Source organism: Anastrepha ludens, chromosome X (genome assembly GCF_028408465.1).
Source record: "Anastrepha ludens isolate Willacy chromosome X, idAnaLude1.1, whole genome shotgun sequence".
Taxonomy (NCBI): domain Eukaryota; kingdom Metazoa; phylum Arthropoda; class Insecta; order Diptera; family Tephritidae; genus Anastrepha; species Anastrepha ludens.
The window spans coordinates 81,756,032-81,782,694 of NC_071503.1; the positions used below are offsets into that span (position 1 = coordinate 81,756,032).

The 26,663-nt window shown below is 39.4% G+C and overlaps 1 protein-coding gene across 1 annotated transcript in view; it reads right to left on the reverse strand.

Moving 5' to 3' along the window:
• Window positions 1-980: 980 nt before the first annotated feature.
• LOC128870278 (uncharacterized) overlaps window positions 981-26,663 on the reverse strand; it is a 56,641-nt gene continuing 30,958 nt past the window's right edge. Inside the window, exon 3 of the mRNA XM_054112879.1 lies at window positions 981-1,196. Within this exon, the coding sequence (XP_053968854.1) occupies window positions 1,149-1,196 (48 nt within the window). The 3' untranslated portion in view covers window positions 981-1,148. The remainder of the gene's footprint in view (window positions 1,197-26,663) is intronic.

The window sequence follows — 26,663 nt, forward strand, 5'->3', positions numbered from 1 at the left end:
ACATCTAAAGTACAAAATATTAATTCATGGTCAGAGCTAAAATCAGCTTGGTCGAATTTAAGAATATGTGACAAGTCACATGTTATAAAATAATCAAGAAGACTAGGTTGGGAGTTATTTGCATATTCGTTGGTGTAATTCCGTTAACAACCAAAGTCCTGTTGTTGCCAACTAGCCGAATAATTTACTACTACTAGGCTCATTTTTTAAAAGGTTTACATTAAAATCACCACACAACAGGATACGCTCGTAATTTAAGACAAAGTCAGACAGGTCAACAAATAGTGTATCCAGAGGAATACTTTTGTTAGGATTGTAAACACATGCAATTAAAATTTTATTCATTCCATCAGATACTTCAGTAAATAAGTATTCATTTCCACAGTTATTCAACTTTGCTATCAGTTTAAATTTCAAACTTTCCCCACACACTCGTTCTTCCAATGTTTTCCGCAGATTCGCCACCTCAGCCGCTATTTCGCCAAACCGCTGCATTACTTTCTCTTCGGAAGTTTTCACCCGTTCGGAAGTCTCTTCGATGATACTCTTTCTCTGCAACTCGAGTTGGTCCTCTATCCGCTCAAACCAGGAGGTGGCGAGCTCCCCTTTTTTCTCCGCTTTGGTTAGAGTGCTCGCGCTGCTTTGCGGAGTGGATACCGTTTGGCGCGTAATTTTTCCTCTTGTCGTCATTTTTGCTTCTATAATTCGCAAAACTTTCTACTTTAATTTGTTTCAACTCACACAAAATTATTTTCACAGTCACAGAATTAGAATACTAAATAAGTGTTTAAAGAACCACGTATTCGCTAAAAATAAGCTGGTCACAAACGCAAGTAAATAGGAAATAACTGTAGCGCACAAAAGAACACGTCTAGTCAGTTTGCATGTATAATTATCAACTCAGTTCAGGCGATATACATAATTTTATTTTATATTTATTATTAAAAATTACAATCAAGATTATGTAATTATAGGGGGTTACTATTGACTCTCCTCCCAAAAAAGGTTTCGACTGACTTTTCTCTCGTAGTGGCATCGCATTTATTCTTGCAAGGTGGAATGAAAGCGTTCCACTTACCTGTTACAGCAACTTGTATAAGGCGTTGTTCGGTGAATTTCTATACCAAACTCCTTTTCCATCATAAAGCTTATCGTTTCTGATTTAACCAATTTTTCGTTGCCCATAACCACGGTTTCTGGAATGAGAGAGAAAAGAATGACTCAGCTGCTTTGGATTGAGTCTGCGTATTTAGAAAATTTGCCTAATGCGGTTAAAATAATTTTTTTACTCATATGAAGTACATCAATGTGCGCTATTCGACCTGGGAAGGTGGGAATAGACTTTGCCTGAATTTTTGGTTTTGCCGGTCGGTTACTTTTTAACACTCTTTTATTAGCTCGGGTTGTATGTATGTATGTATGTATGTAACGGAATCTTTGAGCTTAATTTTCACTGACTTCTAAAAAACTGATCGACTTGGAATTTTGCACACCTATCAAGGACCGATGACAATTCAATAATTTTATAAAAGTTTTCCATTATCCTTATTAGGATTGATTAGGCTAACAAAAATTATAAATGCATGCCTTAAGCTAAAATATGTGCCAACGTACTGGAAAATTTCAGAGGTAATAATGATACCAAAACCTGGCAAAAGTCCTCACGAAGTGTCATCATACCGTCCAATCTCCTTGCTACCTATAATGTCCAAACTACTCGGACCTATTTACTTCGTATCTAAATAACAGATATTTCAGGATCAAGTGCGATAGCTCTTATTCAAGCCTAAAGCGAATTAAAGCCGGGGTTCTACAAGGCTGTATCCTTGGGCTTATACTTTACGTGCTTTTCACATCTGACCTACCGGTCTCTGAGACTAGCACTATAGCTACCTTTGCTGACGATACGTGCATTTTAGCAATTGGAGATGATGAGACGCAGTCCTCTCGCAAACTTCAGGAAGATGTTAACAAAATCACCGAATGGACTACAAAGTGGCGTATAAAACTTAATGAAGCCAAGTCACTTCATGTGGATTTTACAAACAAAAAAATTCAATATAATCCTTTATATATTTCTGGCACGAAAATTCCTTACTCCATAACGGCGAAGTACTTAGGGATGGCCCTTGATGCCAAACTATGCTGGAAAGAGCACGTTAAAATAAAACACGTGGAATTAAACCTCAAAATGCAAAAATTAAACTGGCTTACTGGAAGGAGGTCTCCTCTTTTCATACAAAATAAACTTTTAATTTATAAACAAGTATTTAAACCTGTGTGGACTTATGGTATACAGCTATGGGGCTGTGCCAAACAAACTCATATCGAAAAAATACAACGATTTCAAAACAAGTTCCTAAAGAACGCAGTAAACGCGCCATGGTATGTGAGGGACACTGATTTACATCATGACCTAAAGTGTCATTAGTATCAGAAGTTGTCAAACATTACGCTGTAGCTCATGCCGAAAGACTCGAAAAACATACTAACCCGGAGGCTCGGCGACTTGCCAATTTAGATGACCACTGCCGGAAACGAAAAAAACCAAATGATCTTGTTCCAGAAATTTTGATGACTGACAAATATATGTAAATTTCTGTCAGCTGTCTTCCAGTTATATACGTATTTCCTGTAAATACTTAATAAAATATTATTACTTGATAGTTGTGAGCTAGGTGTAATAGAATAAATAAATATTTATAACGTTTCAAAAAAAAAAATCCTTATTAGGATTGCCAGGGTTAATATTTTCTTTTTTTACCTGTGGGCAAAAAGTAAGGTGAATTTGGTTGTAAAATGAAAAATCTTTTTTTATTCTTGTAAATCAATTTCATCCCCTTCAAAATAATCCTCTCTCGATGAAATACACTTATGCCAACGATTTTTCCAATCCCCGAAACATGCCAAATAGTCCATTTCCGGTATAGCCATCAGCACCTTCATCGATTCAGCTTTTATCTCCTCAATCGACTCGAAACGCGTTCCCCGGAGTGGTCTCTTGAGTTTTGGGAATAGCCAGAAGTCACACGGGCCCAAATCAGGCGAATACGGTGGTTGCGGAACGATATGCGTGAAATTTTTGGCGAAATGGTCATGAAGAACGAGTGCATTGTGAGACGGTGCATTATCGTGATGCAAAAACCAAGAGTTGTTGGCCCATAATTCTGGTCTTTTTAGACGAATTGCTTCACGTAAATGAAGCATAATGCTCAAATAATATTCCTTATTAACAGTTTGGCCAGGTGGAAGGAATTCATAGTGCACCACACCACGAAAATCGAAAAAAAACTGGCCAATGGAGTGGGGTAGCCGTTTCTCAGGCTCCCTCCATGAAATAAGTTCTTCATCCCGATTACTTCTTTATCACGGCCGATAACTGCATAGCTTTAGACTCACAGTCGATAAGAAAGGAATTAATATAAATATAACACGAATATATCGAATCATTAATTCACTGACTGCAATGATAACAATAATTTTCATTCATAATAAAAAATAGTTTAAAAAAAAAACTAAAAAACACACTTTTTTGCTAATCGAACTAAAAAGTAGAAAATAAAATATAGTTTAAAAAAACTAAAAAAACACGCTTATATTGCCTATCGAACTAAAAAGAAGAAAATAAATTTTAATGACAAAGAGACCTATAATGAAGTAATAGCAAATCGAACGATCAGTCATAGTCAACTACCTCAGAACAGAACTATAACAAAAATTAAGATACAAATAGAATAATTCAAGTTAGAGTTAAAAGCGTGGGATGCATTTTGCTTCACTTTCATAACCTTCTGTACATAGGTAGTTGCCAATAGAATGATTGTAATATTTACTATATCAAGCATCCGAGAGAATCTTATTTTGTATCTATTTACTAAAATGCATCTTGTATTATTCCCATTGTGTCTTCTTCGGTAAGGCATGCCTGTCGTAAGAGGCGACTAAAATCCGGCAGGAGAGGAATGGCCTCGGCTCGAATGGCCTCATATACCCCAAGTACCTCCAGCGGCATGGCTGAAAAGCTCATCATGATCGAGACCAGTAAGATCCTGATTACGGTATACTGGAGAATATTCTTAGATTAGGAAGTCTATGGGTTGGTAAAAGTAGTATTCTATCACCTCAGTACAGGAGGGTGACACCTTATCGAAATGGCTGATAGGATCATGCTACAATCTCCTCTGTCCCGTTAAAACTCTGGCAAGCCTTCGGGTACGTTCCGTACACGTCACCATTAAGTTGGTGGTGGAGGCTCAGTTGACAAATCCTGACTAATTCCTGTCTTGGCTCTGAACTCTATTGCCCATACAGCGTAGATTCAACCCATGCATGGCCTCCCTGCTCGCATAGATAACCATGGGGACACTTAGGGAAACTGCACTTTCGTGTAAGGATAGCGGCCTGAAGTCGGGACTCAAAAGAATTGAAAATGAACACTCAAAACAGAAAACAAACCACCGAGGAAAGAACAGATGAAGGAATCAGAGATGGCCGAAATGACAATGCGGATCCAAGAGCAGTCTTCACTAAAAGTAATTTACTGCTTAGATCTCCGCCGGCAAAAAACGCCCCAATCCTCAATGCAGTTGGAAGCGGATCAACTCGCACTGCGTTCAAAAATGTAAAAGCTGATAGCCCCGCAAACGGCAACGGGCACAGTAACACCAGCCTTCAGAGGCAGGATACCTCTAATACCACCATTGAAGCGGACACAATCAACGCAGTACACGCCCACCAGCACTCTTGCAGTGGCAGAACGGATCGTCACTCCCATTCCAGCGCATGGTAATGCAGAAACGATCTTCACAAAAGAGAGCGCGTCAATCGCGATGCGATCTCTCAATGTAAGTTGGAGATAAGGTCTATGAAGCAGGCGTTCAGATGTGGAAAGAACACTAGCAATGAAGTCAAAGCTGGAGTATCAGAAATGGCTGAGCTGCTTGATGTAACGCTGAGCTACAGACGTTCGTGGAAGGCAGCAGAAGACGCAAGGTCGCTCTTGAACTACCGTAAGAACACTGCCATTCAACAAATAACAGATACTCCCACCTCTACGATGATGAATCCGAAGCGAATGGCAACCAGCCCGGCTGCCCCTGAGAGCTGCAAGAAAGCCAGGGCAAATGGATGAAAGCTAGCATACAGTTAGTAAGAGGGGAAACCATAACAAGCCGAAGAATAAACTAGCCGAGCCAAGAAAAAGGAGCAGGCCGCGAACACAACATGCAAAACCAGAAACTGTTGTGATAAAACCCGCAGAAGGCCATAGCTATGCAGATGTGCTGAGGGACTTGCGCGCGAAGATTACGACTGATGATTCAGTCAAAGTATGGTCCGTCAGGAAAACGAAGGCTGGGGCCATACTTTTGGAGTTTGGTAGGGGAGAGAAAGTCACGCCACAGTTCATGCATCAGCTGAAAAGCATCGCTGTCTTGGGATGGGGCACACGCAAGCAAACTGCAGTGGCCCTGATTAAAGGGATACAGATGCAGAAAACCAGGGCACAAAATAAAAGACTGCAAAGCAGCCCCCAATTGCATTCACTGCGTAGACGCGAAACGCGACCACACTGACCACCTGCCAGGGTCAAGAAGATGCCCTCTAGCTAAAAAGTGATGAGAGTACTCCAGGCAAATGTGCATAAAAGTTGCACAGCAGACACCCTGCTCGAACAAAAAGCTATCGAAAGGGAGCTAGTCGCGGTCATCCTCAGCGAGCAGTACAGACGGATTGCCAAGGGAACCTGGTCCGAGAACGAAACAGGAACGGCCGCACTCTGGCTACCATGCGGTAGCGCAGTCGCTGTCACACAGCACGGAGCCGGTCGCTGCTACATATACGTTCAAAATAAATTCTTCACAATGCTAAGCTGCTATCTTACCCCCAGCGATAATGTTGAACAGTTGACAACGGAACTGGACCTTATTGAGGATAAGGTTCGGGAAATAGGTGGCCCCTTCATCGTAGCCGGAGACTTCAACGCGAAGGCTGTCGAGTGGGGTGCCCCTACTAGGAACACACGGGGCAGACATATACTAGACACGGCTGATAGACTGGGGCTTGTAGTGGCAAAAACAGGAAACGCCGCTTTTAGGAGGCCGGATAACACCCTAGTGACTGATAGCTTGGCTGGGGCAATCAACGGGTGGGAAGTTCTGGAAGAATATACTGGAAGTGACCATCAGTATTTCACATTCCGGATCAGTGCGAGAACTGACCCTACCCCAACACCTACAATAATGGGCACTCGCAAATGGAACATGGCCAGAGTGAACACTGAAGCGTTTCTAGCCCATTTTGATGCAATTCCATGCCGCAGATAAGTGGTGGAGGCATCGGCACCCCGCGCGGCGTTACGCTCAAGAAGACGACCTCTGTACTGGCGGACATAAGAAATCGCAGAGCTCAAAAGAACTTGCTTCCGTAATAGAAGATGGTACACCAAAGCGAGACGAAACAGAGAAGCAGAGGCGGAAGCTGCTGATTTCAGATATCCCCGTAAAGCACTGAAGCCAGCAATCATCGCCAGTAAGGATGCAAAATGGGAAGAACTTCCAAGGTATCTAAATAGCAACCCTTGGGGTCTGGGCTATAAAATTGTAACGGGAAGCTAAACGCCAACTTCACAGCCGTACATCTAGACAGTAATGCTATCAGCAAAAGAGAGGACAGACTGTTCCCCACGCAGCATATGCTGTGTGAGGACCGAGACCCCCAAGGAGAAGAGATGATCCCACCCATCACCGAGGAAGAGCTTTAAACCGCGGCAACAAGCCTCAAAAGAAACAAAGCTTCAGGCCTAGGTGGCATCCCAGCTGAGGCTCTCAAACTTGTGGCTGAAAGCCGACCAGATGTGATGGTCGATGCTTACAATGCATGCATTTCTCAAGGCATCTTCCCTAAGCTTTGGAAAATACAGAAACTGATGCTGATCAGTAAGGGTAAGGGTGACGCAGAGCAACCGTCCGCTTGGCGTCCGCTTTACATGCTGGACAGCGCCGGCAAATTGCTGGACAAACTCATACAGCGCAGGCTTGCAGACCTGTTCAGGCCTTAAGACTCATACGGAGTGGTCCACAAGATATGTGGCCACGTGTTGCTCCCGCCATTAGGCGGCCCCTGCCTCAACGGCCTTAGCGTCCTCAGTGCCGGCACTTCAAACTTCAAACTTCCAACGACCCATAACCCTCCTGCTCCTTTCCCAGTGCGGGGACAAACCAGCAGCTCTTGGTCCCCCGCACAGTCTGCTCCGTGTGTAAGACCAGGGTCCCTTGGAACCTGACAACAATCCAATGCAGTTCTTGCAATGGCTGCTGCCACTTTCGGAGGTGCTCTGGCCTGCGCAACACCCGTGAGTGAACACGCGACTCCGTCGCCCCCTGCTGCAGAGCTCTGCACCCGCAAGCGCCCTCTGTGACGCAGCCGTCCGTCAACGTCAGGGCACAACAATCCTTGCGAAACGCACAGAAGGCCCAACGCAGACAACACCACGCGTCCCTCACCCCCCGAGTTATACTCACACTACCGAGGAGTTTTAAACTCTTAATCTCTTGAGGGGATAGTCGACTTTATGAGCCGACATGGTATCAAGACAGGTGCGGACCAAGAGACAAAACTGCACGCTAGCTTCCCACTGATCATCAGGGACGGCTACAACGTGCACTGAAAGGATCGCGAGCGAGACCACGGTGGAGGCTTAGCGTTCATAGTCCACCATAGAGTGCAGTATCGTCTTATCGATGAAGGCATCGACCGCAGGGACAGCACCTTAGAATGTCAAGAGATAGCTGCCCGGAGCTGCCGAGCTCGAAATCTATAATATTTACATACCCCCCGTCATCTGTGCTCGGCAGGATATCACCCTGATATTGGTGTGCTCATCAAGGGTGAAACCCGATTGGTGGTATGTGAATTTAATGCGGATCACGATCTTTGGCATTCAAGCCTGCCAAATGATCGTAGGGGACAGCTATTGGCAGAGCAGATAAACGATTCGACATTCAGCACTGTAAACGACGACGCCCCCACCAGGGTAGTGGGCAATGGCTGCATCTCCCCCGACATCACAATTGCTAGCGCAGGTCTCATAAATAGCATAACCTGGCGGCCTATGCTATCGCTTGCATCAGACCACTTGCCCGTTATCATCTCGATCGAAAAACCTGCCGACTTTGTTTCCGTGGATCACCGGTCATACATCAACTTCAACAAAGCTGATTGGACCAGATTCGCGGAATTTACTGAAGACATCTTCGCCGCTCTCCCCATTCCCACCGATGTGCCCGCAGGCGAACGCGCATTCCACAATGCGATCACAGCTGCCGTGGCTCGCTTCATACCCGCTGGAAGGATCCGGCACATACGTCCCAGTTTCCCAGCTGAAGCAGCTGTTCTGGCCAACGAGCGTGATCGCCTACGCCAGGCCGATCCAGGGGATCCTCGAATAAAGGATCTCAATTCCGAGATACGGTAACTGGTAACCCAACACAAGCGGAACCAATGAGAAGAGCATTTGAAGTCCTGTAACTTCACTTCCGGTGTGCGCAAGCTCTGGTCCACCATAATGTCCCTATCGAACCCGACGAAGCAATATGACAAGGTGGATATCACCTTCAAGTCGTCAGATCCGAAGAGATGCGCGTGCTATTTTAGCAGCAATTTATTCCGCATCCTCCGGCCAACAGATCCAAACGTAGGGCCACCAGACGGCTGCACAAACTGACATACAACAGTGCGCCACTTGCCTTCTCCAGCGATAAGGTTCAGGGGGCTATCAAACACACGAAACCATCCAAAGCCATTGACCCTAAATATGCTGATGTTGCTGGGTCCATTGGGAGTAGAATATCTCTCCAAGGCTTTCAACTTGTCTATGGCCACTCTCATCATTCCTGATAAGTGGAAATTAGGGAGAGTGGTCCCACTACTGAAGCCTGGGAAACCCACCAACCAAGGGGAGTCTTATCGCCCGATAACTGTCCTTTCCCCAGTAGTGAAGACCCTTGGGGCCCTTCTACTTCCACTCTTTACGAAATACCTGACCCCAGCCTCACACTAGCATGGCTTCCGAAGAGTGCATAGCCCCACCACGGCACTCACCATCATTAACACCCAGGTAAATCGCGGCCTCAACCGAAATCAGCGTTGGATCTAAAAAAGGCTTTCGGCACTGTCAGCCACGCCACGTTACTAGTTGACATTTTACAGTCGACACTCCCGCCAGGGCTGAAGAGGTAGCCCGCGAAATACCTGAGTGGTCGTCATTCGTCGGTGATATTTCGAGACCAAACATCTAAACAAAGGAAAATAAAGGAAGGCGTACCGCAGGGTGTTGTCCTTTCACCCTTGCTTTTCAACTTCTACTATATATCTCGAAACTCCCCCAGCCACCAGAGGGAGTCTCCCTGATCTCATACGCCGACGACTGCACGATAATGGCGTCGGGCAATGACATTGATGGCCTATGCTCCAAGGTAAACGATAACCTCGTCAGCCTTTCTCGCTTCTTCACTGCGAGGAATTTACAACTCTCCCCCACTAAATCCACGGCGAGCCTTTTCCCCACCTGGATAAAGGAGGTCAAGCTACAACTCAAGGTGAAAGTTGGTGATACAGAAATTTCGACGGTTAGCAACCCCAAAATATTGAGACTCACCTTTGACAGCTTGCTCTCCTTCTCAGCGCATACAAGCGCTATTGCAACTAAAGTACAGAATCGCACAAAGGTTCTCAAGTCGCTCGCCGGCAGCACTTGGGGCAAAGACAAGGAAATGTTTCGGTCGACTTTTAAAGCAATAGGCCGACCGGTTCTAAACTATGCTGCGCCTGTCTGGTCACCTGGAACCAGTGATTCGCAGTGGACGAAGGTTCAGACCTGCCAAAACACGGCACTAAAGACCGCGACAGGATGTCTTGTGATGTCACCTATACAAAATCTACAAGATGAGGCCCTAATGCTGCCTATTAAGGAGCACAACAAATTGCTGAGTAAGCAGTTTCTGCTAGGGTGTTACCGCAGGCCTCACCCATGCAGACACCTTTTCGAGCCTGAGCCAGCTACCAGGCACATCAGGAGGCATCTCCTCAACTGCGCGGATGAGATCTCAGACAAAACCAACAGACAGCTACTGGATCGGACAGTGTACAGACAGGTCATAAACGACAATAATCGGGAGACTTTCCACCTTTTTAAGCCCCCGACTCCCGAATGCCGTTATCCGAGTCCAACCACAACCAATCGCAGACGAAGAGCTCCAACTTCCCCGAGAGTCCCGCGTAACCTTGGCACAACTACGTTCTGGATATTGTAGCAGGTTAAACTAGTACTTATCCAGAATTGACCCCGACGTACTAAACATATGTCCAGCATGTGAAGGCACCCCGCGAAATATGTGTGTCCTTAGGGAGCACATTAAAAAAATACACCCCACTCTTTATTTGGTAAAATCCAAAAGAACAATAGCATACATTATTTTAAAGTACTTATATTTATAGTTCCTTATTGCTGATGCATAATTATTTTCTACTACGGCGTCGCCAACGTTCTCACATATCAGAATACTTATTGCCAAAGTGTTATCGCAATACTTGCTAAGTGTGCCAAAGTGTTATCGGCTAAGTGTCGTTGCACTCATATTGAGTTACTTCGACAATGCATTGCGATGATACTTTGATGACCAATTAACTTCGTCTTTGTCGATTGAATGGTCAGGTGATATGTTTTCGGCGGAATGGTGGAGTGACGTAACTCGCCCTTCCCTTGATCGAAAACTCTCCTGGGTTTTTGTTATGATATTTAGTTCAATTGATTTTTGCTTTTTTAAGAAATATATGGAAAATGCAAATAACGCAATTATAATAGCTAGAATGAATGAAATTATTATCCAAGTGTTAGTTTGGGGGATTTTTTTTTTGAAATGTGAGTTCTTCTATTCTTTCCGTGTTTTTTATTTGTTTTATAATTAATTCTTGAAACGTTGGTTCTGCCTGTGTAGTGTTTATATTTGATTCTAAGTAATGTATTACATAGTGTTGCGTAAAAGATTTATTCCAATTTTTGTATGTTACGTTTGCTATACATATTTCAGAATCGTTAAATATAATGCGTTTATTTCCTTCTAAGTACAAGTGCTTCGCATCTCAATTCCTTTTATATTCTTTGCCAGTATAAGGCCTTTCTTAATTTCTATAAATTCTTCTTTATTATTGCGTATTTCCTTGCAGTTTCTTTTTATAACACATGTATTCAAAATTTTTAAGTTTCCAATATACAAGTTTTTTGAATATACATATTTGGTATTATTAATATCTAATATGTGCTCGTTTTTGAATTGTAATTCTTCGACATTTTTATTAGGGCATGGAGTTACAAATTAGTGTTTTGCTATGGTTGTATTTGTAGGAATTTTAATAGAAAATATTACATTACCTGCAGAGACCGCAACTCCTAGCTCGATATTTTCTAATTTAAAGGCGTCGATGTTGTACTTGTCTATTTCCTCGTTAGTTAGGATGTTGCTGGACATTAGGTTGAGTCTGGCAGAGGCTAAATTATTTTGAATATGCTCTATACCAGTGGTCGCCAACCTTTTCAATGTGTTGAGCTACTTTCAAGATTTTGAAATAAACAGCGAGCTACTTGCACAAGCCAACATAAATTAAATAATACACAGTTATATTCGACATACAATACATGTATTTATTTTACTAATATACGTTCTATATATAATAAACTTATGACTTATAGTGCTTACACTTATGCATAACTACATCCATGTTCACACCTATCAATCGTAACAAAATTTTTTGCAGTCATAATGGCAGATCACAAGCGACTTAACATTCTGACTCATCGATAATTTTTTTAATATTTGCAGTATAATTTGATACAGTCATTCGAATACAGTTATCCAAATGTATATCTGTAAGCCGATTGCGGTATTTATTTTTAATAAATTTCATATTGGAAAAAGAAGATTCACACAAATAAGTTGAACTGAATAACGCTTTCACTTTCAACGCAACACGACATAAAACTGAATACTTATCTTTACTTACTAAAGTCCATATACATTTTGTATTTGAACCTAAAGATTTTAAAGTCAAGTCACTTTGAAAAGCAATCAGTTCCATTTCTGTCACAGCAATGTCTTCGCCAAAGTTGTTCATAACACAAGTTGCAAACTGTTGTATATCAATGTCCATGAAGGGTGAAACAACAAATTTCGTCACTAAAGCAATTTTGCTGAAATCCTTGAAACAGTTTTTGAAGTTTTCCTTAAAGTTAGAAACTATTTCCATATGATATTTACTGTCATAGGGCTCTAATAGATTTTTGGATATCTTTTCGGAAAGAATAGGAAAATGCTTAGTATAGGTTTTGTTCCCAAAATTCAAGTTTTCAGAAATCATTTCCGCTAATTTTTTATCCCTGCCTTGAAGCTGCAAGTTAAGCTCATTTAATTTCTCTGTAATGTCCACAAGAAAACCAAAATCTCTGAGCCAAGTCGAACTTTCCAGTTCAGGAATCGGTTCATCGCGTTCTTTGAAAAATTGGAGTATAGCAGGCAGGACATCAATGAAACGTTTGAGCATTCGTCCTCTGCTTAACCATCGCACTTCAGAGTGAAGAAGTAGCTCTCCGTATTGACAGTCAATTTCATCAGCCAAGGTTTTAAATAATCTTCTTTGTAACGCTTGAGCTCTAATCTTGTTCACAATTTTCACCACCAGTTTCATAACGTTGTTCAAGTTTAGAAAATTTCCACATAATGCTTGCTGATGTATAATACAGTGGTAACTAAGAAATTGTGGAAAACTTTCATCCTTATGACATAGCGCCACAAGCCCCTTATCACAACCCACCATAGCTGGAGTACCGTCAGTTGTCAGGCCTACCATTTTTGATATTGGAATTTTCTCAGAAGAGATGAGATTTTTTAAATGAGAAAACAGCTCTAGCCCACTAGTATGTCCTTTGAGTGGAATAAACTTCAAAAGATCTTGTAAAATCACTAAAAGCCATACTGACAAATATGGCCATCTGTGAGGTGTCAACTACATCTGTTGATTCATCCAGTTGCAGTGAAAAATAAATACAGTTATCTAAGTTACTTCTTAACTGTAAAAAAATATCATTGCTCATTACTTCTACTCGCCTCATCACTGTATTAGCAGAAAGTTGCATAGATTTTATAGTAGTAATGTGTAGAGTTTAGTTCTGAGGGTAGTAAATTCTTGCTCTAAAACTTGCTTTCCTTCAATGAATCTAAATTCTTTGGCCAGATTTTCCAGAGTGTCGATTATGTCTTTAATTTCTTGTGGTTTAATTACGTGGAGGATGATGTCGGCGTCCGTAATCACTTCCACATTCCCGAGATTTATTTCTGCGAGTCCTTCATCATTCTTTATGTCTTCAACTATCATAGTCGTTAATGTTCCTCTCACCAGTGTTATTAGTAAGATTACTAATGTCAACAGCACCTGAAAATTTTGCTCGTCTTTTTATATTGCTTGGGTGAACGTTTTGGATTTGTAGATTTCTGTACTTAGTTTCGTGTTTGTGCCTAACTGTCCTGCAGTTTTTCACATATCCTTCGTTTCTGTTTTCTACGTAATCCTCCCGTCCGGCATTAATTTTCGTAATGATTTTATCTTTCTTTACTTTTGCCCTCTTGTAGATTACTTGTTTGTCGATTTTTCCTAACATTACGTCCGATGGTCTTTCTTTTATTGTTGAATGAATATTGTTGTTGTATATTTGTATACATTTATACATTTTTTCTTTTGTCGATAAGTCTGGGAATTCTAATTCCATAATTCTAAATTTCTCGCCTAATGTATTATGAAACCTTTCAATATCGGAATTACCTGTGTGGCTATTTGGCTTGGTGAAGTGAATTTCGACTTCTTCTTCTCTTAGGAATTCTTTTACGTTGATTGAATTAAATTCATTATCGGCGACCAACAGTTTTGGTTTTCCTTTTATTGTGAAAAACATACGTAATGCTTCAACTAATGTGATGCTGTTTCTGTCTTCTAGAAAAAGTGCTAGCGCGAATTTCGAAAATTTATCGATGACAGTTAAAAAAATCATGTTTTTTTATTACGTATGTGTCTATGTGTACTATTGCGTTTACATCTTTTGGTGTTTCTGTTGCTTTGAATTTTAGTTTTATTGGCTTCCTATCATATTTGGTCTGGTTACATATGTTACAATTATTAATAAATTTTTGAATAAAATGTTTCAAATTTTTGAAATATATTAATTTTTTAAGCCCTTCGTAATTTTCATTTATGCCTGAGTGGCCATTTTCGTTAAAGTGATATTTTGTTATGTATCTGAATGTTTCATCTTCGTTCCTCATGTCTTTGGCATGGTAAGAACATTTGAAAAATTTGATACTTCTATTAAATAGCTCTATAAGTTTTTGTTGCACTATGTTGAATTCTCTATCAGGTAGTTCGGAGAAGATTCCTACTTTTCCTGGCTTGATTAACCTTCGGAAGATATCTGACATAAACCCACTATATATATCATCTAAGCTAATGAATATCTTCCGTTTGCTGCCGATTATTTCTATTTCTTTGCATTTATTTTTTGTTAGAATGATTTGGGTGTAAAAGCGATTGGCTACTGTGTCTAGAATTGGAAAATGGTCATTACTTTCTTCTTCCTGCGAATGTATTGTCGCACTAGTGCTCATATTATCTACTTCGTCATCTGTATTTGTTAAATATATGTCACCTGTTTCGCTATTTATTCGACTGAGAAAATCTGCCAAGGTATTTTCTTTACCTTTTATGTATCCTATATTTATGTTATATTCCCCAAGGTTCAATATCCCCCTTTGTAAACTGGGGTTGATATCCGTTCCTTTATACTTTATTTGTAGCCACTTAAGTGGTTGGTGATCAGTCAACAAGTCGAATGATCTGCCGTAGATATATGGCCTGAAATAATTTACTGACCATACAATAGCTAAAAGTTCCTTTTCTGTTGTTGAATACTTCCTCTCATGATCGTTCAGCGTTCGACTGGCGTAGCTTATTGGGTGTCCTTCTTGCGTTAATGCTGCTCCTATAGCATGGTCGCTGGCATCAGTTGCGATTTGGAATTTTTTCTTGAAGTCCGGATACTTAAGCACCGCAATCTCTTTAATTTATAGAAGGCGTCTAAATCGTGGGTGTCGTGAACATTAATTTTTGTATCCTTTTTGAGGTACTTTGTCATAGCTTGAGCTATTTTAGCGTAATCCTTAATGAATTTACGATAATACCCCGTCGCTCCCAAAAATGATTTTATTTGCTTTGCTGTTTGCGGCAACTTAAGCTTTTGTATTGCTTCTACTTTATTAGGATTTGGTTTGACTCCATCAGTAGTCAGTATATGTCCTAAGTATTCCGTGTTGGTGGCAAAAAAAATTACATTTGTCTATTTGGATAAGTAGGTTATGTTGTCTGAGTCTATCGAAAATCTTCTTTATACTATCCATGTGTTCTTGTGCTGTTGTGCTGAATATTAATATGTCGTCTAAGTAAACAACGCAGATTTTGTTGATATAGTCTCTCAACACCGAGTTCATGAGCCTTTGGAAGGTAGCCGGAGCGTACTCGTAGTGCCCTAGAGGCGTAGAAAATGCTGTTTTTGCCCTATCTTCTTCTTTTATAAGGATCTGATGAAAGCCCTTAGTAAGATCTAGTGTTGTAAAAAACTGTGCCCTTCCTAATTTTTCCAGGATATTCTCGATATTTGGTATAGGAAATTTGTCGCTTATTGTAATATCATTTAGAGCCCGGTAGTCAATTACTATACGCCACTTTTTTTTTTGCCAGATTTGTCTATTTTTTTCGGGACGATCCACAGTGGAGAGTTATACCGTGAACAGCTTTCCCTAATGATGCCATGTTCTAACATTTCTTTCATTTGGTGATTTATCTCCTCCTCGTGGGCTTAAGGATACCGATATATTTTCGAATATACGGCTTATTTGTTGTCGTGACTATTTCAGGTCTTACTTCGTGAGTGTGTGACAATTTTTGTCCTTCTTGGAAAAAGAGGTCGGAATTTTGTTTTATGACTTTTTCTAATAGTCCCTTTACTTCGTTGTTCATGTCTTCACGTAGCAACTTTTGTATTACTGTGATGTCCATTTGAGTAAGTTCCAAGGTATGTATGTCTTCATAGTTATAAGTACGAATAAAACTAATTTTTTTGTCATGTATTTCGACGTAATCTTTTTTAAAATTGATGATTGTTTCCATTGGTTTGAGCATGTTACGTCCTAATATAGTGTCAAAATCTCTGCCTTTTAGGTTAGTCAGTTTCCAACTCATAAATTTATTTTCATTAAACTCGTTTGGCAGGGGGGTGATAATTTCGGTATTTACCTTTACACGTCCGTCTAATGTCTTGAAAATTATTGGCTTAACTAGAGTTACACGCTTAAATTTTCAAAGTTTAGATTCATCCAAGAGGGATGTACTTGAGCCGGTGTCTACTAAGCATATAATTTCGTCATTGTCAATGGTTAGTTTTATCAACGGTAAGTTGTGTTGTGGCGAAGAGAATGAAAATTTTCTTCTTCGTCGTATGTATGTTGTAGGTGGTCTATCTCCATTGGATCGGATCGATTTTGTCTATACTGTCCTGACTCTTTATTGTTACAATGGTTTTGCCTAAGCTGTCCTGATTCTCTGTTGTGAAAATGATTTTGTCAGTAAGCGTTTTGATGATAGTTACGATTAAATTGACCAGATCTGCTTTGGTTCCTTTTAACTTGTCCTGAATTAAGGTTATTGTTATCATTAAATACGGGATTTGTCGAATTAGTGTTGTGTAGTAAGTGTAACGATGACAGTCTATTCTCGTGGTATCTGTGGTTTTGTGTGAATCTATTTTCCCTGTTAGTTCTATGATCGTATTTCCTAATCATTCCTGTTTCTTCTAGTAGGTGATATGCGTCTCTGAGGCAAGTAATGTTCCTACTGTATACGATACTACTTAAATGTGGTTCAATGCCGTTTAGAAAAGTTTTTAGAATTAATTATTCATTAATTTTTGGAGAAAATTCTGTAGGTTTATTTCTGTCTTGCTCATATTCGGAATTAAACTTATCTAAAATATATTTAAGGCAATGGAAATAATCGCTTACATTTCTATACTTGGTGTTGATGGCCTGGTGATAGAGGTTGTGATATGTCTCCTTGATGCCAAAGTTTCTGATTAATTCTTCCTTTATTTGGGTCGAGTTGGGTGCTGGTCCTAGAATCCTTGTTGCATGTAAAGCTGGCCCTTGAATTTTGGTTAGGATGTGGCGATGGAATATAAATTCTTGGAGTGTTGGATTTTCGCCGAATAGTGGAAGAATAATTTCCACCTCTTTTATGAACGTCATGAGGTCATATGTATTATCGCCTCTGAATGCGGGATGCTTCTTTTATCAACTCAGATGCGGCTATCGTCAGTGTTTGTGGTTGCTGCATGGTTGCATTATTTTTGTTCTCGATTTATATAATTTATTTTTCTATACTAGTTTTGATCACAGTAGTATATATTTTTCACGTTATAAATATTGTCTTATACTGTTATATTTCATTATTTTATGCACTTTCTTTAGCAACGTTATAAATATTGTCTTATACTGTTGTATTTCACTATTTTATGCACTTTCTTTAGAAAACGTGCCTGAGGTTCCTTATAGTTCTTGGGAACCTATAAGCCGTTCGACTGCGCCAAATATGTGTGTCCTTAGGGAGCACATTAAAAAAATACGCCCCACTCTTTATTTGGTAAAATCCAAAAGAACAATCGCATACATTATTGTAAAGTACTTACATTTATAGTTCCTTATTGCTGATGCATAATTATTTTCTACTACGGCGTCGCCAACGTTCTCACATATCAGAATACTTATTGCTAAAGTGTTATCGCAATACTTGCTAAGTGTCATTGCACTCATATTGAGTTACTTCGACAATGCATTGCGATGATACTTTGATGAGTAGGGTAAATTTATGCTGACCAATTAACTTCGACTTTGTCGATTGAATGGTCAGGTGATATGTTTTCGGCGGAATGGTTGAGTGACGTAACTCGCGCGACTCTAACCACCTTTTCACATGCCCAATTAAACCCACTCAGAAGAAGGATTATCAGCAAGGCAATACGGTTTCCGGCGGGGGAAATCAACCCTTGGCGCAATAGAGGAGGTGGTAATCAGCGCTCAAGACAGACGACACTACCCGAACCGCATCACCGCTTTTGCAACGCTTGATGTACGAAACGCCCTTAACAGTATACGATGGCTAGACAGAACTACCTGAGTGAGCGTGAACTGCTGTACACCAGATGGCCAGAAAACAAAAGCGATAACGTCTGGCGCAGCTCAAGGATCTATTCTCGACCCCGATCTCTGGAATCTGAGCTACGATGAGATATTGAGCATAAAATTGCCAGAAGATACGTATCTAGTAGGATACGCGGACAATATAGCGGCGGTCATACCAGCTCGGGACACTGAGGACGCTTGAAGGAAGCTGAACCAAATCATGATATGGACGCAAATATGGTTTGAGAGCCACGGCCTGGAACTCGCCAAACATAAAACCGAAGTCATCCTTATGACAAGAGGTCACATGCCACTCGAGGCCGGCATGCAAATAAGAGACACGTCCTTAGTGACCCACAAAGTAGTGAAATACTTAGGTATTCAACTTGTCCATTGTGATCCCTATTGGACCCTCTGTAAGCGACGGCTAAGTCCTTCACTATTCGTTCGCCTTGATTCGTCTCACGATCCTCTGCTGATTTCCCCGTATAAATCTGTCCCTGAAGTGGATATGAAGTATCGGACTCGCAAATCCAACGAGCCTTTATTCCATATTTGGCGGGTTTCGATGGAAGGTATTGCGTAAATCTGTGTCCTTCCTCGGTATGGATATAATTGCACGTCGATAGTCAAACACTCAGATGGTCTGTAGAGTTGTGATAAATTTGTGTTTAGTATCGTCCAAATATCACGTATTGGTGCAACTTTGTCAACTTTGTTCTCTAGTGTTAGCGTCATCAAAACGAATGAATCGTGAAATATTCCAAAACCGATTGATTTCAATTGTTGCTCTATATAGTGGATAAGCACTTACTTTCACCATGTCCTTGGTATGGTCTACGTTTGAATTATTTGCTCCACTCGTGAGGAGAATTCCGAAGAATGCGTCCACCTCTGTAGGGGTCAAATCTTTCCACAGGTACTGTTTTTTCAGGATTTGCTTCATTATACTTCTGGTATTCCATGTTTGCTTTCCTGTTAGTGTGTCGTATAATGATATCAACCATTTCATTCGTGGCAATCAATTCGAAAGTGTCCAAGATTGACAATGTCTCCGTGCTTCGATGAGGACCACATCTCTGGCGATTTATATTTCGATCTGCAGTTTGACGTTGAATGGAAGTTGGTGTTTTATTCCATCTTGTACCGTCCTTGGCCACAAGAAAATCAAGCTCCGATTCATGTGATGTGTCCACTTCAGTAGGCTCGTCGTCATCTTCCTCTTGCTCGACTTCGCTATCACGGTCACCTGGTATCTCTTCACTGTCAGAAATTTCAGTCTGACGTTGTGACTGTTATCTCGCTAACGGAAAGCACTCTTCATCCTCACTATCTGACGTGGAACTTTCAGGGCCTGAATCATCTCCCAGTAACGCGGCCAAATACGCTGACCTCTCTACAACAGTCAACCTAATAATGAAATACTTAAAAAGATCATTCTTTTTACTTTCAGCAAGGTTGTAAATTTATACTGATTTTCTTCTCAATTAGGTTTTTGTTTGAATCATACTGATATCGTCGACTCTTCTCAACTCCTCAGCGAATACTAAATGAAATAGACTCCAAAGACGCGGTCACATTACAACCCAGGTACCTTATGACGTCCGTTCTTGACGTCATAGGGTTCGGGTAGTCGCACATCTGCCTACAATTTGTAGGGGAGCGTGGGACTACCTGAAAAGCCGGTACGTTATAAGAATAGACCTGGGAAAGTACAAAGAAAAAATATCTGAAAAATACTGTACTTGTTCAAACAGCTACAGATCTTTTATTTATACATATATTAACAAAGAAATCCGTGGGTACCACTAAATACGCATATACATACGCATTTTATATAAGGTGGGTACCCGGGTACCCCGGTTATAGAACAATGTCGAAAAAGTTGGTTATAGACAAGGGGGTTAAGCTTTACTCAATGTTCCCGATATAAATGCTATCGGTCTATCACTTTGTGATAACACTGCGCCTATGGCGAAGTGTGAAGTAACCGTTGCCAATTCAATTTTTTTGTTAAAATCTGAATAAACGAGGATGGTGGTTTCGGAAATTAATGAATTCTTAATTTTCCTAGATGAATCTTTTGCTTCATTATTTTAAAAAATCTTTTTAGTGCCAGATTTGCGCTTTGAGATTCTCCCGTCTTCCTCTTTGTTTATTCGTTCTTATGCCAATCGGAGTAATAATGTACCCTAAAAATTCTGTTTCTTTTTTAAAGAAATCGCATTTATCCAAATGAACCTTCATGTTGGCATCTTCTAATGTTGTAAATATTTTTTCTATATATTTACAATGCTCTTTTTCAGCTTTGCTAAAAATTATTATATCATCGATATAAGTACATATAGCAACGTTTGTCGATGTATCGTCTTAATCCACATATCGTCTAATGCTCGCTGAAATATGATATTTGTGGCGCATTTTTTAGCCAAAAGGTAAGCGTATATATTCGTATTTACCATTATTAATAAAAAGTGCGGTTTTCCCTTAGGAGAATCTGATGGAAACCACTTTTCAAATTTAAAACCGAGGAGTAGTTGCTATCACCTAATTGTGAAATGGTAATGTCTGAAATTTTAACTGCGTTCGATTTCCTAGGTATAATCAATTACCATACGGAATGGTTTATTTCCTGCTGAGTCTGCTTTTTTTGGCACGATCCCTTCAGGAGAGTTATATGGTGATCTGGATGGTCTTATTATGCCATCGTCCATGAGCTGTTTTACCTGGCATTGTACGTCAGTTTTCAAGGCTGCCGGATAAAGGTAAAATTTTGTATACACAGGAGTATTCGTTGTTGTTCTTATTTGGCCAACAACTTAAGTTGTGTACCTATGTAAGTTTTCCATCGGGTTCTGAGAAAACTTTGAGATGCATTGCTGCTATTTCCTCCACGTTATTCCTCTGTTTAGATGACAGTATTTTTTCGTTAATTACATTAGCCCATTGAGTGGGGAGCTGTTTAAGGTGAATTTTTCGACCATTACTTAATATCATACAATTTTCGGCTGTATGTATTATCGCTTTAAAACTTCTAAGTGTATTATTTCCCAGTATGCCATCAAATAATTTCTATTGGGACATTAACTAAAGTTTAACTTTATCTTCAATATTATTAGGTTGGCAACTAAGTAATTGCGAATTTCACTCATAGATGGCTTCAGTTGAATTTTTAGGTTTGCAGACGTAGTATCATACAAATGTACGAGGTTTGTTCAAAAAGTATAGCGAATTTTGTGTTTTTTTCAAAATTATTTATTCATTCATTAATATCTATTTTTTCCCCTTCAAAGTAATACCCATGAGATATTATGTACTTGTTACAACGTTTTCTCCAATCTTCGAAGCACTTCAAAAAATCAGTTTTTTTTTATCTTGTTCTGCTCCTCCGACATCGAACCGTCTTTATCTCGTCAATCGCAGCGTGCGGCAGCTTCCATTGAGATGATTGAGCTTTGGTTTCCACGTCATAACTATAAACCCACGATTTGTCACTACTTATGACCCTCTGGAGCAAATTCCAACATCTCATTAGCAATGTTAATGCGATGCTGCTTTTGGTCGAAATTGAGCAGTTTGGTACGAATTCTGCGGCGACTCGTCTCAGGCCCAAATCATTGAAAAAAATCGAATGGCACGAGCCAATGGACATGTCTAGGTCCTCAGCAACTTCTACAACGGTGATTCGACGATTGGCCAATACCATTTTCTTCACTTCATCCATTTTTTCGTCTGTTGTTGAAGTGCTCGGGCGTCCGGCTGGATTTTCGTCGTTCACATCTTCTCGGCCTTCTGAGAACATTTTTTGCCACCGATAAACGTTGATTTGGTCCAAAGTAGCTTCTCCGTCAACAATGCATCCGCTCACTTAATTTCGTTTTTCACACAAAACTTGATACAGGTTCTTTGATCCATCTTTTTGAATAGGTAAAAATCGAAGACGAGCCAAACACGTGCAAGCAACGCAGCTTTCAATAATTAATTGAACATTCCAAATGGCCCAACTTGTCGGCATGAGTGAGAGACATGAGTATCAACATATCGCCAAAAAAAAATCGAAATTCGAATATACGTGACCTTCGAAAATTCAAAATTCCGATACTTTTTGAACCCACCTAGTAAAACACATTTTGTTATTTGATAGTTGGCAATTCAGCTTTCAATGAGTAAAAAAAGTTTTTTAATCGGTTGCGTGGTTTTTCGTTTGGCGTTCGTTGAAAAATGGAAAATTAAAAGGAACATTTTCGTCACATTTTGCTTTTTTATTTCCGCAAAGGGAAAACCGCATAGCAAGCTTATAAAAAATTATGTGCTGTTTATGGTGACGAAGCCTTAAAAGAACGGCAGTGTCAAAATTGGTTTGCCAAATTTCATTCTGGTGATTTTTTACTCCAAGAACGAAATCAAACACCATCAAGCGCTCATATTCATCAAAATATGTTGTTGTTTACAACCATATCAAGCGGATCAAAATATGTTGTTGTTTACAACAATATCAAGTGGAAAAGATCGTGGGGTAGGCCAGTTGATCCAAATCAAACAACATCAACAGCGCATATTCATCAAAGCAAGGTTTTGTTATCAGTTTGCTGGTATTACAAAGGAATTGTCTATTTTGAGCTCTTTCCACCCAACCGAATGATCAATTCTGATGTCTGCATTGAACAACTAACGAAATTAAACAATACAGTTGAAGAAAAGTATTGTATTCCATCAAGCAAGGCCGCACACATCTTTGGCCACTCGGCAAATATTATTGGAGCTTGGTTGGGATGTTTTGCCACACCCACAATAGAGTTCTGACCTTGCACCATCTGATTACTTGTTGTTTCGATCTTTTTAAAACTCCTTGAATTGTAATTTCAATAACGATGATGATGTCAAATCGTACCTGATTCAGGAGTTTTATGAACGTGGGATTATGATGCTGCCTGAGAGATGGCAAAAGGTCACAGAATAAAGTTATTTAATTCCATGAAAAAATTGTTTTTGAATTAAAAAAAAATCCCCAATTACTTAGTTGCCAACCATAAAAAAAGTTCATAAGTATGCTCGATAATTTTTATATCTCCTGCGATTGATTTCGCGTAAAATGGAGTCTCGTTTGCCACACACTTTTTTACTAAATCAGGCTTAACATAATTCTTACTAGCACCCGTGTCTATAAGAAATTTTAAGGTTTTAATGCGGTACCAACCCTTTGTTCAAAATTAAATAAAGAATTGCAAAAGATTTTACAATTTTCACCATTTTTATACTAATAGTACGTGTGGTCGTTGGGTGCGAATGTGCTGAGTTGGTCTTCTGCCAGTAGGTGGCCTAGTTTCAAGTGGCTGTTGAGTTTACGGAATTTTAATGTGGACGTCGGGTGTGATTGTGCTGAGCTGGTCTTCTGCTAGTTGGTGGTATATACATATAATTGCGTAGCACTTTGCGGAAGCGTTTTGTTGTGAGTTGTCGAATTATGATGAGTAATCATATTTCGATCGATCATATGCGCTGGTGAAATCGTATTTCTAGCACCGTGTTGGGTATTGATTTATTTTGAGTACTGATATGGGTAAACTTGCTTCCTGAGTGCTCCAGTGCAGATCTAAAAGAAGCCGCTAATTTATTACGGCAGTCATATTACAGGCTACTAGGGTGGTGTTAGCTTATTCTAAGTTAACGTATATGTATGATATTGGTGTATGTATGTAATAGGATGCATGCAAGTATATAGTATGTAGAAATGTGAATTTTGAAGGCAATGAAATATAAAAAGTAATAAGATTATAAGTTAAAAAGGAGAACATAGAAGAGAAATACTTATTAGATAATAATTTTTCTGGCTACCTTAAATTTCTAAATCATATCTAACTAACTGTCATCTGTTTTGCGAAGAAACTCCGAAGGTTTGTGGTTTTGAAATATGTCGGTTCTGATTCGTGGCATTCAACGTGTTAAGGAAAAGGTGTTGGGTGAGTATGGTGGATAATTAACTAAGGGTGTGTGCATGTCAGAGATGCGATAAGCGATAAGATCGTCGATAAGAGCAGCGACAAAAGCATAGCGTCGGGCTTTAGTTTAGTGTAGTGTATAAAACAGAGCTGCGATAAGAGCGTTAGTTGCATTTGCAATTTAAGTTTTGAAAAGTGAAGAGCTATAATATTTATAATAATGAGTGATTCAGAGGAAGAAAATATGTTGTTGTTGACGCCTACTGCTGCATATTATCATCTGTATAATACTGTAAGGGGAAAACGTCAGTTTTCGGCGCATCCTATAAACCAAGCAAGACTAGAACTCGGAGAATTTCACCATCTCTATAATAGTTTGAGACAGGATCCAAAAAAGTTTTTCGAATATATGAGAATGACAAGCGAGACATTCGATTATATTCTGTCTCAAATTTCGGATCGACTGCAGCATAATTGGCAAAACTGCCACAACAGACCAATCTTGCAAGAGGGGCGATTTATGCTTACAATAAGGTATATACATACGAATAATTTCATTGGAGAAAAATTAACATATTCATTGGTAAATAACAAAAAAAATGAAATATTTTAACATTTAGAATATTGTGAATCTAAATCGGGTATTCATTGTTTTGTGCATTGTCATCACATCTAGCCGTGGTGTTTTCAGTGTTACATTCAATATAAATAGGTATTGATTTATTAACCAGTTCATGTGTCAGCTCTAATACTTTCATCCTGTATTCTAGTTTATGCAATGAAGTAATATTTTTCAGATGATTCAATAAACTTTTAAAAAAAGAAAGATCTTCATCATTCTCATCTTTTTTTGCTCTCTTTTCTTGCAAAAATCGAAGTTTTTCCTTTTCCATTTCAAGCAATGCATTTCCAATACCTTCTTGTGAACGCTTGACCTTTCCTGGTTTTGGGGAAGAATTTAAAGGTTGGCGTGAAAATGATGGAGCTTCAATAGAAATAGAATTTTGCATTTCACTTTCATCATCATTTAAAATTTCATCCATCAAAGAATTCTTAGATTCAACTTCAACTATCGCTGGCTAGTTGCTGGTGGATTTCCTGGCAGTAAACTGATCTTTTAAAAAGGACAGATTATGAAAATACTGCCACGAACCATTGTAATCCGCCAATTGAGCAGAACCAGATTTTGGTTTGGAAATGCTTGTCAACGTATTTCTATATTTGTCACGGAGTCCTTTCGATTTATTGCGAACTACTGGCACTACAATAATAAATAAACAATAATGCAAATTTTAAAATTTATTTTGTTAACATTTTTTTTTTAAATTTTTTTTTAAGATATTTATCAACTGGCTATTAATTAGGAGTTTATCATTTTCGTTTCGAATGGGTGCTTCAACAGTTGGACAAATTGTAAAAGAAGTTGTTAACGTTATATGGGAAGTGCTTCATCCCATCCACATGAAAGTTCCAAACGAAAGTGATTTTTTAAAAATTGCGGAGGAATACAAAAAGTTATGGGATTTCCCTAATTGCATTGGGAGTATAGACGGGAAACACATTCGTGTACAAAGCCCTGCACATTCTGGAACAATGTACTACAATTATAAAATTTTTTTTCTATTGTTTTACAAGCATTAGTGGACGCTAATTACAAGTTTATATGCATTGATGTTGGTGGTTAAGGTAAACAGAGTGATGGTGGAACATTTAGGGCTTCGAACTTATTTGTATATTTAATCGACGGAAGACTCAAAATTCCTGATGCCTGTGCGTTACCAAATTCTGACATCATTGCACCTTTTGTAATTATAGGCGATGAAGCTTATTAACTTTTACCTTATTTATTAAAACCTTATGGGAGAAACCAATTAGATGCGGACAAGGAATATTATAATGCTAGGCTGTCAAGGGCGAGAAGAACGGTTGAATGTGCTTTTGGTATAATTTATTCCAAATGGAGAATTTTAGCTACAGCCATTCAAACCAACCCAACCTTAGCTGACGTTATAATTAAGTGCATTTGCTTACTGCATTATATAATTATTGATAGAGAAGGAATTGAGCACCATTCGACTCAAAACTGGACTTCAGTACCTAGAAATATTGCATTAAACCAAACTGTTGTAGGGCGACAGAATCAAAATGCAGAAAATATTCGCAATATATTCAAACTGTACTTTTGTCAAAATCCAATTTAATAAATATGAAATAATGACACAATAACAAAAAAATAACTGTTTTAATGCGACAAACAAAAGGAAATATGTACTTGTACATGCTCAAACGAAAGTAAACGGTAAATTTTTGTTGTTACCATTATTACTAATTACTATGTATTAGAAACAGTTTTACAATAAAAAAACATGAAAACATATTATTGCACTTACTTGTT